Raw genomic sequence first — 17,834 nt, 5'->3', positions numbered from 1 at the left:
CTGTATTAATCTTCTCGTTTTCTCTTCGGTTGCTTCTAGTGTAAGCGCTCGTTCAGCTATAAGCGAGTAGTATTTAAAGCTCGCTAGTTGCTCACGTATGCGCTCTCGCTTGTATTCGCACGGATGTAAAGGAGGTTTTAGCAGTTGTTACATCACAGATGTTTGAGGCTTGAAAATGTCTTGGAAACTTGATGTTCCATATTACTAAGGGATTTATTTCCTGATTGTCGCTCAGTCGCGGATCTGACCCATTCCGTACGAAGGCAGAGTACTGACGGACGTCTGTGTGTTGTTGCAGGTATGACGAGGGTGGCGACGGCTACCTGGACCTGAACGAGGTGAAGCGCATGATGGAGCGCCTGGGCGCCCCGCAGACGCACCTCAGCCTCAAGGCGATGATCAAAGAGGTCGACGAGGACGGCGACGACCGCATCAGCTTCCGGGAGGTGCGTTTCCTGCTCTGCCCGGGACTGTACAAGAGTGCATCAAGGCAATCCAGTTAGCAGTGAGCACGCCTTTCTGTTCACCGCTTTGTTTGGTCGATGATAACGTTGTTAAAGATGTAACAACTGAGCTGTTGTTACTGACCAAATAAAGCGGCGAAGGGAATGGCGCGCTCAATTTTCGCATAAAGGTCGCATGCTTGCGGCTCGATTTCAACATAAGCTATTCCACTTAAACTGATCAGGTAATTTCCAAGAATGTTAGCCCATCGTAGCCGCGGGCTCCAAACGACAGATATCGAACTTGCGATTGTAAATCGATCACGCAACTATGGTGGCGCGCGTTACGTTATTTGTGAGATGCTAGGGAAAATCCAAACGATTTATGGCGGTAGTGAGTGGAATGTCTGGTATTGCAGACACTTCTTCGGGCGATTGCCTCACGTGGAAGAATCTCATTCCGTGCTTATGCAATGTAGAAAATGGTTTGACTTTTTGTCGGAAATGTGACACTCTACCCATATTTTTGTGACACTTGCAGAGTCTACCCAGGTTACGGTAAAAAGTGAATACTTCTCGTAGCAAACACATCAAATGGGCTTCTCATGACGACGTCGACAACGAGTGAGGTAATTCTTTTCCTTTATAATTACAACTATATTAGTAACGCTCTTCTATTGCCGTTACTGCAGTGACCACTATGAACATGCTCATAACGCGCGCCACCACAGTGGTGTCATCGATTTAGAATCGCACGTTCGATATCTGTCGTTTGGGGCCCGCGGTTTCGATAGGCAAACATTCTTGGAAATTATCGATGATGAGGCCACCCAGCCGTAGGATTTATGCAATTTTTTTATATTTGTGTTACGTGAGGCTCAAAACTTAAATATCAATAACTCGACACATTTCGATGTAACTTCCAAAAGAAAGTCCAGGTGCGAGTAGGACTTGCATACTGACGGTACCGTACAAACTTAATTATGTATATAGACAGTTCATCCATGCCGGAAATGGGGAATCTCGATCATTTTTGCCTGTTATCGACACTCACACTAGCAAGATCAATCCCAGGGATTCCAAGATCTTCGAGAATGTTTCAATTTCATGACGCAAAGTTACGCAGGAGGCAGGCGACAATAATAGTTCTGCATTCATGCTGACGGAGTCGCAATGCTAAAAGTCAGACATCAGACGTGTTTCGTAATTTACTGCACATAGATATGACATTTGACATACGAGGGGCGTTTGAAAAGTCCGTGCAAAAATAAAAACTACTTACGTGTTTTGGATAAACCTTTATTATTTTCCGACATAGTCTCCTTTTAGACAGTTCGTCCAACGCTGTTGTAATTTGTGATGATCCCATCCGAATAATAGGAATTGCCAAATTCTGCAAAATACCTATTAGTTGCTGCAATCACCTCCTCATTTGAATAAAATCTTTGTCCTGCCAGCCATTTCTTCAAACTGGGGAACAAATAGCAGTCCGAGGAAACAGTCTGGAGAACAGGGGGGGGGGGGGGGGGGGACGTGAAACGAGTTGGAATCTTATTTCCATTAATTTTGCGACCACGACTGCTGAGGTGCGTGCTGTTGCATTGTCGTGATGGGAAAGGACTTCTTTGCGGTCCAATCGCCGGCGTTTTTCTTGCAGCTCGGATTTCAAACGGCCCAATAACGATGAATAATATGTACCTGTAATATTTTTACCCTTTTTCAGATAGTCGATGAAGATTATCCCTTGAGAATCCTAAAAGACAGTCGCCATAAACTTTCCGGCCGAAGGAATGGTCTTCGCCTTTTTTGTGCAGATTCTCCCTTGTTAACCCATTGCTTAGATTGTTCTTTGGTCTTAGGAGTATAGTAATGTATCCATGTTTCATCCACAGTGATCAACGACGCTTTAAGTCCTGCGGATTCTTCCTGAACAGCTGCAAACCATCCTTGCAACACTTCACAAGATTCCGTTTGTGGTCAAGCGTGAGCAATCGCGGAAACCCATCTTGCCGACAGCTTTCTCATGTCCAAATGTTTATGCAAAATATTACGTACGCATTCATTCGAGATGCCCACAGCATTAGCAATCTGATGCGCCTTAACTCTTCTGTCATCCATCACCATATCATGGATTTTATCAATGATTTCTGGAGTCGTAACCTCTACAGGGCGTCCAGAACGTTTAGTATCACTTGTGCCCAAATGGCCACTCCGAAAATTCCAACTTTTATAATCGGCGGTGCAGAGTCACCGTAATGTTTATCTAGCTTCTGTTTAGTCTCCTGAGGCGTTTTGCCTTTCAGAAAGTAATGTTTAATCAGCACACGAAATTCTTCTTCGTATATTTTTGACAATCACTCGACTTCCTTGATTCATACGAATGCCAGACACAAAGAAATAGACAAATATGGCTGAAACTTGGTGTGCGTTCTTTCCAAAGATGCTACTAACTAAACTTTGCTCGGAGTTTTCAAACGCCCCTCATACAACTTGAAACACCATATGTATGTGCAGTAATCGCTCATGGATGTCTGATGATGATAAATTTTCCAGTAGTTTAAAGTAATGACCTGGAGTAATAGTTAAACTGTAGTGTGTAAAATGGTTGAAGCAAACACGATGATGCTCTGACAGCAATTAACGATGGAATTATCTTTCGAATGAAAAACTTGCCACTGTGTTTTATTGTGCAGGCTTTCCCAAAGTTATGCTGGAAAATCTTTCCAGCATGGTCCGAGAAAATAATTGAGTTCCAGGCCCAAAATTTTAAGACAGTTCCGCGACTTATTGCATCGTCATGGTACTCCATTCCCAGTCACCATGCAATACAGTTTTGACGTTTCTGCTTTCTGGAACATAAAAATCTGGATTGTTTTTGAAGAACGAAGAGACCATAAAAGCATCAACTTTTGGGAGATTTCCGCTATCGGCCTTAACAAAATTCCTTTCCACTGTTACTTAAAAGCTGTAAGTCCCGTTTAAGGGGTTATGCCAGTGCCTTCCTGCGAACTCTGAACGGACTCGCCTAGCCAGTCATACGGGAACACACAGTGTGAGCACCGCTGTTCCGTCCCAGAATTAGTGCATCTCAATGTATTCACAGCACTGCGAGACATTTCTGCTACCCGTAGATGAGAAGCTGAGTTACCTGAACAAATTCATAACTAAACCGTTTGAAGAAAATACTAGAAAACACTAATAACTTCGTCTTACTCCAAGCCTTTGACGTCACCTGAACTTCAGCCAATAACGAAGCGTTTTCGATCATGTGACAAAATATTGAGACCTAATGATTTTTACGCTTTAATTGCATTAAATAATAGATAATTTGTAAGAATATTGGCTGAAAATGCTGTTTGAATGTTACGGTCACTCAGTACATTTATCTTTCCTTTTTTCAGCGGGTGAGTTGAATTGACGTAAAGTCTACGACCTGAAGTTTTACGAGACACGCGTTATTGCTATCTCGGAGTAATTGGCTTGGTTTCGTATTTTCGCGACCGTAGAAATTTGGAATACTTAGGTGCCCCAGTTTTTTTCACACTGAACATTCGGACTTAAGAATTCAATGACAGGCAGGCTCTAAGATATGACTAAAATTCAGAGTTCTTTCTGTGAAATGGCCGCAGTGGCGGTTAAACAGACATGGCGCGAGCCGGTTATTTCCGTTCACACACAAGACTCGCCACACTTTCACTTGGAAATCCGTAAGTAGCACATTGAGACTAGTGGTATCAATAGAATAAGTTATTGCGCGAACAAAAATAAGTAATAATTGTCTCTTTTATAAACTTCCACTGATAGTTACATTTTAACTGATAAAGGGCAGGAGGAGGAGGAGAGATAATGAAGGAAGTGTCAAAATAAGTGTGCTGGACAAAAGACGGATATTGCTTTACAAAAATAACTTAGTCACTAAACTGATAAAACCTTATGATCTTAGGTTTTTTCTTTACCACACGTAGCATACTGCATAGACGGACAGCTATCCCGCTTTTATAAAATTGAAACTGAAAAAAAACTAATAAGTCACGGTAAACAACAATCAGAACCATATTTTTAACATATGAAAATAACCTATTAGAAATATTTCATGAAAGATTGTCAATAAAGGTAGTTCAGATAAAATAACTACAATTTTTTTAACAATCTTCCACAAAATATTGATAGTCAAGGATTTATGTTCGCAATGGAAACTGAAACTTTGCAACCAGTATATAATTAGACCCAAGACGACGCGCATTTTTTATAAAAAAGAGTAGATCTGCGTTAATTAGCACATATTGATGGATTTTATGTTAAATTATGTAGTATTTGAATTAAATGAGAAAAATAAAACGGAAAAAGGAAAAAAATTGTTCAAATGGCTCTGGGCACTATGGGACTTAACATCTGAGGTCATCAGTCCCTTAGAACTTAGAACTACTTAAACCTAACTAACCTAAGGACATCACACACATCCATGCCCGAGGCAGGATTCGAACCTGCGACCGTAGCGGTCGCGCTGTTCCGGACTGAAGCGCCAAGAACCGCCCGGAAAAAGACCACAGTGAGATACGAACCAGCAATCCACTTATTACCCGGTTCGATTCTCCAGCGCTACCGAATGCGCCACACGACCTGTCGAGAAAGCCACCTTAATTTTAAGAGAATTAAAATTGCTTGGAAAACTTCAGATCTATTGTCTCAGAGAATTTTTGTAACTTGCATCGAACTGCTTTGGATTATTGGTGACTAAGATGTGAACTTCACATACCGTAAATATAAGAAATTACAAAATTCGATTGCTGGGTGGTCCCCTTGACACACTATCTACCCAAAGGAATACCAAAATTGGTCAGTGATGCTGCCGGAGAAGCTCATATTTAGAGCATATACTAATTTCCATCCGGCCTAAACCACGTTGTATAATCTCAAAAAATGGCTGTTAGCTGCATGTTGCATGGGTTTGTGAAACTGTGAGGTACTAAGATTCCCATGAACAGACGTTGCTTTCATATCAGATGCACTTTCTTGTTGACTAAATCCTCTCATTTCAGGTCAAAGCACTTTGGCCTTTGTCCGGCATTTTCCATGCTAGAAGATTTCATCCTTTAAGTGTGATACTCAAAGCTCTGCAAAATGCCTGTATACAACTGAAACATTCAATAATCTTTATAGAATTTTTGAAAGAAATTTCTGCCATTTGATTGTTAATTTTTCATTTATTTTAAACAATAATGATTCCGCTTTCATAGCCAGTCTCAAGCGCACGTTGAAATAAAAATTAGTAAAGCATACGTATCGTGCAGGGTATGGCATAGAAACAAGCGGTTATTACATATTTGAAAACATTATTTACATGTTAAAATATGTCTGACCTGTCCGTGACATGTCATCGTCGAAAAAACATATTTCTGGTTTTATAGACGAGTTGTATTACAGGATACGAGTACATATCGAATATACATAATTTGACTAACATTACGCACAATTGAAAACCATTAACACACAGTATGGCGTATTAAACAGCTAATAAGTTTCTGCAACCTGCTTTCGTCACTTCTGTCCATCAACTGACGTTAACATACGCCAAAACAGTGGCGGCAGAGATCGTAGCAAAGTGGGACCATTCTGAAAGTCACCTGATCTCTGCTTTACCAGAGGTATTAACAGTAAAGGGAAGTTGGATATTTAACTAAATGCTTAACGTGTGCTTGTAATACGCGTTCATAACTGCCTCGTACATAATTGTAGTAATCCATTCTCAGAGTGTAAATATAATCATTTTAGATGAGCAATGAAATGTTGATTTCACAACGATCGCGTGGTTTGCAATATTATAAGATCGTAATTCATTGATTCGTGGAGACCTACTGAAAAGACCCTCACATCAGTATTATATTTTCCATTAATATGACACTTAATTTGCTATGGCATTTTATGAGTGTTTAAGCCCCCTTTTCTACAGAAAAAACTGCAGTGTAATGCTTTGAGGCTATATATGGTGTTTACAATAATATGTAACTCAATAAATACGTGTGTGGACGACACTGTATATGATTAAGTACGATATACAGTTAACCATCCTAACCCCCCCCCCCCCTCTAGCGCCCCTCCCCCACTCTAAATTTACTGCTAAAGTACCATCCCCATAATGCATGTCCTAAAGTACTTGCTAATACTTTTATTAATTTTTCAGTAATTCACTAATGATAGTAATTCCTTTCTTATTTACCATTTTTCAAGTGAAAGTAACACATGTAGTTACAAGAACTTAAAACGCTTATGGAAAAAAATTATGTATGCCTCAGAGCTACGTGTTGGGAGTATTAAGATCTCATCAGTGGGAAAGATGGATAATAATGGTTCTCTGTGTAATATCACAATATATGATCACGTGTGCATTGTATTATACTAAGGTGTCATCTTGTAAAGGAACAGACTGTGTGCTTCATATTTCTTCTTGACGGAAGTATTAAGATCACATTGTGGCGGGGCGGGTTTCGGTCTTCGTATTGTTACATTACCACCATTCAATCCACACAACTCGACAGGCTTCTTGTCTGCACTTTCTCCCTTCACTTTGTGTTAGCAGGTGCTATCTCGGTGGTGCGAGGCAGCGTTGAAGAAATCACCACTTCCTACATATCATAAAGAGCCAGCCTGAAAGTTTATGATAAACATCTGACGTTCGTGTTCTACCTTCGTGTAGCATGATGTTCAAAGTACTATTGACTATTTATTACCACTAAGACTCCTGAAATGGCTATCAAGTCCGTATCTACTTTTGCACTAATAGTGTCTCGGCAAGTTTACAATTATAAAGATATGCTACACATGGTCACACGAAAGAAGAAAGAACTTCGCAACTTCGACCCGAATATTATTTGCGACCTAAACAGTCACCGATCCATAACTCTACGCGAGTTAAACATTCGGTCTTTTCAGTGGTTTTCCTTTAAACGTTCACAAAAATGCTCCCCACTCTCTAATTCTTCATTTTACATTATATTATCGAAGCGCGATCTAACTTGATGTATTCGGTACATTGGTTCGGAAACGACATCCTAGGCAGTGTTCACTTGCAGAGAGCACCCCTCTCTCCGCACGAGAAGCTCTACTCTGGTTGGCTGTTGATCTGAATGACAAATCAGAACATTCTTTTTAGAAAGTTCTCACAGCATAATCCTCTGTTATCCTATCACAATTTAGAAGGTAATTTTACGTAAGCAAACCTTCAGCCAGATAAAGTATGAAATAATTCCAAAATTAAGTAACAAACTTATTCCGTTCCTAACTTCTTTCCTGGCTGACTTTTACAAAAGTATGCTCACTCAGACATATGTTACATGACTCGTGGTTCCTCCCAGGTATTTTTTGCATGTTTGCATTTCACATAGATCTTCACAAAATAAACATTTCGAATTACCGTATGTCCCTTAGTCATCTCTGTCACTCTCACGCACTCATACAGCAAAATACAAGAGAAAATTAATTTTAAGATTCCAATATTACGTAAAATAAAAATTGTAAATGTTATAAAATGAACGATTGCAGTTAATTGATTTTTAGGAGCTGAACTTTTCATAATAGTTCCATATAATGGTGACAGTTAATCTGCTACTGTTAAAAGATCAGTTTTGAAATACCAGAATGATTTTTTGTGCTTAAAAATATTTGCAGCGTTTTACTGGCAGACTTGAGTCACTAACACAGGCGGTATCTGATATAGGAGCGTCAGCTGTGTTGAAACGAAGGAAAGGAGAAAAACATCTGCACTAAGGGACCAGAGGCACTCGTGGCTCCATACTTTAATGCACCTATGGTAACACGGAATAACGTGCTGTGTTTCAACATATCAGTTTAAAAATGAGTGGGTGTTTATATCCATTTCTGTAATGGATGTTTAAGTACATAGGGCAGTATACCAATATATCATGCAACCCCTTTCCTGCCCACTCTGTCTTCTCCTCCAACTCCAATTACCTCACCTCCCCCCTCCCTGGCCGCTGTGGCCGAGCGATTCTAGGCACTTCAGTCCGGAACCACGCTGCTGCTACGGTCGCAGGTTCGAATCCTGCCTCGGGCATGGATGAGTGTGATGTCGTTAGGTTTAAGTAGTTCTAAGTCTAGGGGCCTGATGACTGCAGATGTTAAGTCCCATAGTGTTCAGAGCCATTTGAGGCCCCCCCCCCCCCGGTCTCTCTCCAAATCCCGAAGTTCTTTCTTAGACACGTGGATTACACACGCCACTTAGTTGTAATTTCAGGACCATATTGCCTGATGGTGATCCACTGAACTGTGTCTTCAACTGAGCGACATACCTTAAGTTAATGTATGACTTTCACCATGTAAGAACCCCATATTTCATTATCTTTGAAAGGAATACATAGATACGTCACCTTGAAAATGTGTGTGGAACTGATTATATTTGGTTCAAATCTTCACGTATTTGGTTCAAAACTTCACGTATTTGTAGACTGGTTTGATGCAGCTCTCCATGCTACACTATCCTGTGCAAGGTTCTTCATCTCCCAGTACCTACTTCAACCGACATCCTTCTGAATATGTTTTGTGTATTTATCTCTTGGTGTGCCTCTGCGATTTTTACCCTCCACACTGTCCACCAATGCTAAATTTGTGATCCTTTGATGGCTCAGAATATGCCCTACCTACCGATCCCTTCTTCTAGTCAAGTTGTGCCACAAATTTCTCTTCTCTCCAGTTCTATTCAATACCTCCTCGCCGGCCGTGGTGGCCGAGCGGTTCTAGGCGCTACAGTCTGGAACCGCCTGACCGCTACGGTCGCAGGTTCGAATCCTGCCTCGGGCATGGATATGTGTGATGTCCTTAGGTTGGCTAAGTTCAAGTAGTTCTAATTTCTAGGGGACTGATGACCATAGCTGTTAGGTCCCATAGTGCTCAGAGCCATTTTTGAATACCTCCTCATTAGTTATATGATGTACCCATCCTATTTTTCTATTCATTATTAAACCTACTCCTGCATTACCCCTATTTGATTTTGTATTTATAACCCTGTATTCACCTGACCAAAAGTCTTGTTCCTCCTGCCACCGAACTTCACTAATTCCCACTATATCTAACTTTAACCTATCCATTTCCCTTTTTAAATTTTCTAACCTAACTGCCCAATTAAGAGATCTGACATTCCACGCTCCGGTCTGTAGAACGCCAGTTTTTTTCCCCTCCTGATAATGTCCTCTTGAGTAGTCCCCGCCCGGAGAGTCGAATGGGGGACTATTTCACCTCCGGAATATTTAACTCATTTAACCATACAGTAAAGCTGCATGCCCTCGGGGAAAAATTGCTTCTGTAGTTTCCCCTTGCTTTCAGCCGTTCGCAGTACCGTCACAGCAAGGCCATTTTGGTTAGTTACAAGGCCAGATCAGTCAATCATCCAGACTGTTGCCCCTGCAACTACTGAAAAGGCTGCTGCCCCTCTTCAGGAACCACACGTTTGTCTGGCCTCTCAACAGATACCCTTCCGTTGTGGTTGCACCTACGGTACGGCTATCTGTATCGCTGAGGCACTCAAGCCTCCCCACCAGCGGCAAGGTCCATGCATCATGTAGTATGTCTACATTATTGCGGTATATTTGATAAGTTTTACTTATGGACCGTCTGACTGCAACTGAATAAAACACAATTTTAGTGCCATACGCGTTTCGCCTTTTTTTTCTGCAAGGCATCATCAGTGGCAGGTTGCGTGGACAAAAAATGGTTCAAATGGGTCTGAGCACTATGGGACTCAACTGCCGTGGTCATTAGTCCCCTAGAACTTAGAACTACTTAAACCTAACTAACCTAAGGACATCACACACATCCATGCCCGAGGCAGGATTCGAACCTGCGACCGTAGCAGCAGCGCGGCTCCGGACTGGAGCGCCTAGAACCGCACGGCCACCGCGGCCGGCTTGCGTGGACAATTTCTTACATATTACGCTCCTGTTGCATTTTTGGTGTTCTTCTTATGAGTAATTTGCGTTTTTTTTTCCACATTCCACAGCACTATGAACTGAACGCATTGCAGGCAGTGAAAAAAAGAACAGCGAGTCGTTTGGCGAGGCGTCAGTCACAATCACAAGGAGGTCGCGCAAGCCCGCCTGATCTCCCGCGTGTCGGCCACCGCAAACACAGCTGTGACTCCCGCAGTTTTGGTACGTGCGGACACACTCATTCGAGGAGTCCGACGTGTCACAAACATAAAACTCCCTGCTCAGCTCGGCGTCTCTGTTGGTAATGCTGACACACTCGTCCACCAGTTGGAATACTCAAAGTTGGGCGTATGCCCACTGGGTTCCTCCCGGCTAACGGAAGACCATAACGAACAACAAAGGACCATCTGTGCGGAGGATTTCTTTGGTGGTGGTGACTCTAGAAGCTTCCACTGGAGACTTTGTCGTTCTGATTCTGGTTCGAAGTGATGACTCATCTGCAGCCACCATTCGTGCCAGGAAAGCATTCCCTTCCCGAGCATGTGCTGCAGATGAGCAAGACAGTGGGCCATTCGACATGCTTCTGCATCTACATCCACACTCCGCAAGCCACCCGACGGTGTGTGGCGGAGGGTACCTTGACTACATCTATCGGTTCTCCCTCCCTTCTATTCCAGTCTCGTATTGTTCGTGGAAAGGAGGACTGTCGGTATGCTTCTGTGTGGGCTCTAATCTCTCTGATTTTATCCTCATGGTCTCTTCGCGAGATATACGTAGGAGGGAGCAATATACTGCTGGACTCCTCGGTGAAGGTATGTTCACGAAACTTCAACAAAAGCCCGTACCGAGCCACTGAGCGTCTCTCTTGCAGAGTCTTCCACTGGAGTTTATCATCTCCGTAACGCTTTCGCGATTACTAAATGATCCTGTAACGAAGCGCGCTGCTCTCCATTGGATCTTCTCTATCTCTTCTGTCAACCCTATCTGGTACGGATCCCACGCCGGTGAGCAGTACTCAAGCAGTGGGTGAAGAAGTGTACTGTGACCTACTTCCTTTGTTTCCGGACTGCATTTCCTTAGGATTCTTCCATTGAATCTGTCTGGCATCTGCTTTACCGACGATTAATTTATATCATCGTTCCAATTTACTCCCAGGTAATTTATGGAATTAACTGCTTCCAGTTGCTGACCTGCTATATTGTAGCTAAATGATAAAGGATCTTTCTTTCTATGTATTCGCAGCTCATTACACTTCTCTACATTGAGATTCAATTGCTGTTCCCTGCACCATGCGTCATTTCGTTGCAGATCCTCCTGCATTTCAGTACAATTTTCCATTGTTGCAACCTCTCGATACACCACAGCATCATCTGCAAAAAGCCTCAGTGAACTTCCGATGTCATCCACCAGGTCATTTATGTATATAGTGAATAGCAACGGTCCTATGACACTCCCCTGCGGCACACCTGAAATCACTTCTCTCCATTGAGAATGACATGCTGCGTTCTGTTATCTAGGAACTCTTCAATCCAATCACACAATTGGTCTGATAGTCCATATGCTCTTACTTTGTTCATTAAACGACTATGGGGAACTGTGTCAAACGCCTTGCGGAAGTCAAGAAACACGGTATCTACCTGTGAACCCGTGTCTATGGCCCTCTGAGTCTCGTGGAAGAATAGCACGAGCTGGGTTTCACACGATTGTCTTTTTCGAAACTCATGCTGATTTCTACATAGTACATTTCTAGTCTCCAGAAAAGTCATTATACTTGAACATAATACGTGTTCCAAAATTCTGCAACTGATAGACGTTAGAGATATAGGTCTATAGTTACGCGCATCTGTTCGACGTCCCTTCTTGAAAACGGGGATGACCTGTGCCCTTCTCCAGTCCTTTGGAACGCTACGCTTTTCTAGAGACCTACGGTACACCGCTGCAAGAAGGGGGGCAAGTTCATTCGCGTACTCTGTGTAAAATGGAACTGGCATCGAATGAGGTCCAGCGGCCTTTCCTATTTTCATCGATTTTAGTTGTTTTTCTATTCCTCTGTCATCTAGTTCTATATCTACCATTTTGTCATCTATGCGGCAATCTAGAGAAGGAACTACAGTGCAGTCTTCCTCTGTGAAACAGCTTTGGGAAAAGACATTTAGTATTTCGGCCTTCCTGGTGTGGTTGAAGACTGTGGGGCACCCATTGGGCACACACTTTCCAGATGTGCAGTTGTTCCTTCATGACGGTGTGAACACTTCCGGCGCTCAATCCTACCACGGTGGATATGGCTTTCACTGCCACTTGGCGGTCCTGGGTAATGAGTGCATGCACCAGCTGGACGATGTCATCAGTAATGCAGTATGGTGCTCCAGACTGTGCATCACGGGCTAATGACACCCATCTTTCCCTGAAGCGCTTGTGCCACGCCTTGGCCCTTGCAAGGGACATGCAGTGTTCGCCGTACACTTGTGACATTCGTCGATGAATGTCCGTTCCTCCTACTCCTCCCACTGTCAGAAGACGAACAACACCTGTTTGCTCTTTTTTTTGACGCCTCCGTGTCACTGTTGGTAGCGATACTGAAGCGTTGAACGACTGATGCAATCTGCTGCTAGCTCTGTATAATCAAGTGATGTGCACACGTGCTCCCTAGCGACATGCTATGAACTTGCACGCTCTGGTCAGAACCACACCTCGTTACGAACGCCACGATATTACCCAAGCCCCTACCACGCCGCAGCGGAGAAACGAGGCAACTGTCTCCCAATTGAAGCAGCTGATCGCCGCCATTTGCAGGGATGAATCCTAGTACAGGGGTGATTTGAGGTATATGAGAAGCAACAAGAGCAAATTGAAGCACAAATTAAACACATGTTTGTTTAAAAAAGTACTGAGTATTCGAGTCTGAAGTTTCCTAATTTCCGAAATACGTCTGCATAGAGACGCGAAATTAAAGAACGTAAGGCTCTTTCCTGACGAGGTGAAGCGAGTTTACATAGTTATTTGCATTAGATAATTACATGAAACTTTTAAGTATCAGACAGTACGATTATTTTTTAATTCACGTAAGTTTCCTGGCAGGTCCTGTTTGCTTTTTGCCGACTACTGTGTACATTTTGCACGCTTACTTTTGTTTAGCACAGTATTGTCTACACTCGAATTTTGGTATGATTAATTGTAATAACCCATATCACTTTAAATAAGGTAGGAATTTCATTCGCACATTAGTTTTTAACACTGATAGCACTTCTAAAAGTAGTTGAGTTTTGCAACATTTGATCAAATATTTGACCATTTAGAAAATATAATCACCACCTGACAACACATGTTAAGTATCTAATCTCAATTATTCGACCTACCTATGATTCATACATAATATATATTTGATTGCCTTGGTAACCTGGAAAAGGAACGTTCAAACTTATACACACTGGCAGTATTTCTACACTATTTAACCTAGGCCTATATTGCAGGATTCCGTGGACACTATACCTTTTTCAAATAAGTTGGAAATCCAAATACTGTTGGTATAGCATCGTCCTTCCGTTGACGTATATTTACTCAATTTTTCATGTAACAATTCCTTTCAAAATGAAGAGAGCACAGCAAATGATTTGCTGTCGGTTGGAAGTTCTCTCTCCGAGTAGCAACTATCCATTTCAGATTTAGAAAATTGTTTGTAAGGGCTACGGTCGCAGGTTCAAATCCTGCCTCGGGCATGGATATGTGTGATGTCCTTAGGTTAGTTAGGTTTAAGTAGTTCTAAGTTGTAAGGGACTAATGACCACAGCAGTTGAGTCCCATAGTGCTCAGAGCCATTTGAACCATTTTGTTTGTAAGGGGAAACCTAAACAAAAACAAACGCTCACGATGTATTATTTCTCCATGAAAATACTATATACAAGTAACAGAAAATAACAAACCACCAGCAATGACTGACCTGTGAAATGTAACATTGTTCCCGTCTTCGTCTTTGCTTCCATTATACTGTTACAATTAAAAGCAGCATACGAACGAACCCTGTTTACGCACTGTTTCCCTGCAAATGGCGGCTTCTATCACGTTCAATGTGGGGACGTGACACTAGCGCCAATGCGCTGTCTAGTTTTTATTTAGTAAGTCTATGATATTACCCTCCTGTCACCAGTTCGCGCATTCCAGACTCCGGCTCATTTCTGTTTGAACCACCCTTGTACTACCTCCAGGAAATTAAAAAAAAAAAAGGCTTCATCGTGTACGTCACTACAAAAATGCAAACGAACATTTCCTCCTCTGACACAGCAAGGCTTTACCCAAGTCCGCGCACATGAGAGCAGCTGACAAACATTCTTGTGCCATTCTTCCTCATCGACCCTGCAGCCCTAATTTCGCACCTTCCGATTTTCATCTGTTTGGCCCGATGAAGGATGCAATCCGCGGAAAGCAGTACTTGGATATGAAACTTCCTGGCAGATTAAAACTGTGTGCCCGACCGAGACTCGAACTCGGGACCTTTGCCTTTCGCGGGCAAGTGCTCTACCATCTGAGCTACCGAAGCACGACTCACGCCCGGTACTCAGCTAAAGTTTGGAAGGTAGGAGACGAGATACTGGTAGAAGTAAAGCTGTGAGTACCGGGCGTGAGTCGTGCATCGGTAGCTCAGATGGTAGAGCAGTTGCCCGCGAAAGGCAAAGGTCCCGAGTTCGAGTCTCGGTCGGGCACACAGTTTTAATCTGCCAGGAAGTTTCATATCAGCGCACACTCCGCTGCAGAGTGGAAATCTCATTCCAGTACGTGGATGATTGCGAGGTTATTGATGGCGCAGGACTTTGTCTCGACCAACAGAGTCGTACCATTCGCGCATATAGGCCCTAGGAGTAAGGTGGCGTAAGGCTGTCGCGTTGAACGGAGATTATGTGGAAAAATAGGGTTCTATAACCAAAAGAGTGAGGAATAACATGGTGTATAGTAATACTGATAAAACTGCTTTCAGAAAAAACTGTTGAAATACTTATTGAACGCATCTCGGATTTACGTGTGCGGTTTCTGTCAGAAGACATACCACACATATAAATATATTGTGCAATGTGAGCAGTTTTTTGTTTACGCTGGAACGTGTCGCGTGTGCCTGCAGTTCCTGCTGATCTTCCGCAAGGCGGCGGCGGGCGAGCTGGCAGAGGACTCTGGCCTGGGCAGACTGGCCGCCCTCACAGAGATCAACGTGGAGGAGGTGGGCGTCACCGGCGCCAAGGACTTCTTCGAGGCCAAGGTCAGCTGCCGACGACTCTGCTCTGTTTCCCCGCGCAGCCAGCAGCTTCGCCACATTTTTTTCTGTGCATTTTGTAACTGATTGTGAGAGATTTAATGGCGCAATATTCTGGATGTTATGACTTCTTACCTCACTTCACGCTGACACTTCGTTCCCATTACAAATGAAGAGAGACAGAGACATTTACAAATGAAGAGACACAGAGACATTACTAGTCTCATACATATATGATTTTATGTATACAGGGAGGTCCATTGATAGTGACTGGGCCAAATATCTCACGAAATAAGCATCAAACGAAAAAAAAACTACAAAGAACAAACTCGTCTAGCTTGAAGGCGGAAACCAGATGGCGCTATGCTTGGCCCGCTAGATGGCGCTGCCATAGGTCAAACGGATATCAACTGCGTTTTTTAAAATAGGAACCCCCGTTTCTTATTACATATTCGTGTAGTACGCAAAGTAATATGAATGTTTTAGTTGGGCCACTTTTTTCGCTTTGTGATAGATGGCGCTGTAACAGTCACAAACGTATAAGAACGTGGTATCGCGTTACATTCCGCCAGTGCGAACGGTATTTGCTTCGTGATACATTACCCGTGTTAAAATGGACCGTTTACCAATTACGGAAAAGGTCGATATCGTGTTGATGTACAGCTATTGTGATCAAAATGCCCAACGGGCGTGTGTTGTGTGTGCTGCTCGGTATCCTGGACATCATCGAACAGGACCGTTCGCCGGTTAGTTGCGTTATTTAAGGAAACAGGAAGTGTTCAGCCACATGTGAAACGTCAGCCACGACCTGCAGCAAATGATGATGCCCAAGTAGGTGTTTTAGCTGCTGTCGCGGCTAATCCGCACATCAGTAGCAGACAAATTGCGCGAGAATCGGGAATCTCAAGAACGTCGGTGTCGAGAATGCTACATCAACATAGATTGCACCCTACCATATTTCTGTGCACCAGGAATTGCATGGCGGCGACTTTGAATATCAGGTACAGTTCTGCCACTGGGCATAAGAGAAATTACGGGACGATGACTGATTTTTTGCTGACGTTCTATTTAGCGGCGAAGCGTCATTCACCAACAGCGGTAACGTAAACCGGCATAATGTGCACTATTGGGCAACGGAAAACCCACGATGGCTGCGAAAAGTGGAAAATCAGCGACCTAGGCGGAATAATGTATGGTGCGGCATTATGGGAGGAAGGATAATTGGCCCCCATTTTATCGATGGCGATCTAAATGGTGCAATGTATGCTGATTTCCTACGTAATGTTCTGCTGATGTTACTCCAAGATGTTTCAATGCACGTTCACCGGATCTGACGTCCCCGGAGTTCTTTCTGTGGGAAAGTTGAAGGGTATTTGCTATCGTGATCTACCGACAGTGCCTGACAACATGAGTCAGCGCATTGTCAATGCATGTGCGAACATTACGGAAGGCGAACTACTCGCTGTTGAGAGGAATGTCGTTACACGTATTGCCAAATGCATTGAGGTTGACGGACATCATTTTGCATTAATGTGGTATTTACAGGTAATCACGCTTTAACAGCACTCGTTCTCAGAAATAAGTTCACAAAGGTACATGTATCACATTGGAACAACCGAAATAAAATGTTCAAACGCACCTACGTTCTGTATTTTAATTTAAAAAACCTACCTGTTACCAGCTGTTCGTCTAAAATTGTGAGCCATATGTTTGACTATTACAGCGCCATCTATCACAAAGCGAAAAAAGTGGTCCGACTAAAACATTGATATTTCTTTACGTACTACAGGAATGTGTAATAAAAATGGTGATTCCTATTTTAAATAACGCAGTTGATATCCGTTTGACCTATGGCAGCGTCATCTAGCGGACCAACCCTAGCGCCATCTGGTTTCCCCCTTCAAGCTAGACAAGTTTCGTTCTTTGTAGTTTTTTCGTTTGACGATTATTTCGTGAGATATTTAGCCCGGTCACGATCAATGGACCACTCTGTATAGACTGAAGAGGCCAGGAAAGAGGAATTTAAAGCACAGTATGCGTCAATGAGAATTGGTTCAAGGGAGGAAGCGTGCCAGGGTAATCCGTGCAGTTGAGCGAACTGCTGTGCCAAGATGGCTTAGTGGCTAACGCTCCTGCCTAGCAAGTAGGAGACCTGACTTCAGTTCCCGACCTTGGCACAAATTTTCACTCGCCGCTTCAGTCTATGTAGTTAAA

The 17,834-nt window shown here is 43.0% G+C and overlaps 1 protein-coding gene across 1 annotated transcript in view; it reads left to right on the top strand.

The window, feature by feature from the left end:
• LOC126335313 (EF-hand domain-containing protein D2 homolog) overlaps window positions 1-17,834 on the top strand; it is a 262,639-nt gene that overhangs the window by 231,702 nt on the left and 13,103 nt on the right. Inside the window, exons 2-3 of the mRNA XM_049998460.1 lie at window positions 299-446; window positions 15,492-15,626. Coding sequence (XP_049854417.1) covers window positions 299-446; window positions 15,492-15,626 — 283 coding nt within the window. The remainder of the gene's footprint in view (window positions 1-298; window positions 447-15,491; window positions 15,627-17,834) is intronic.

The sequence above is a fragment of the Schistocerca gregaria genome, chromosome 2 (assembly GCF_023897955.1).
Source record: "Schistocerca gregaria isolate iqSchGreg1 chromosome 2, iqSchGreg1.2, whole genome shotgun sequence".
In the NCBI taxonomy this organism is placed as follows: domain Eukaryota; kingdom Metazoa; phylum Arthropoda; class Insecta; order Orthoptera; family Acrididae; genus Schistocerca; species Schistocerca gregaria.
Note: the sequence above shows the minus strand (reverse complement) of the source record. Positions and strands in the feature narration are given on the sequence as shown.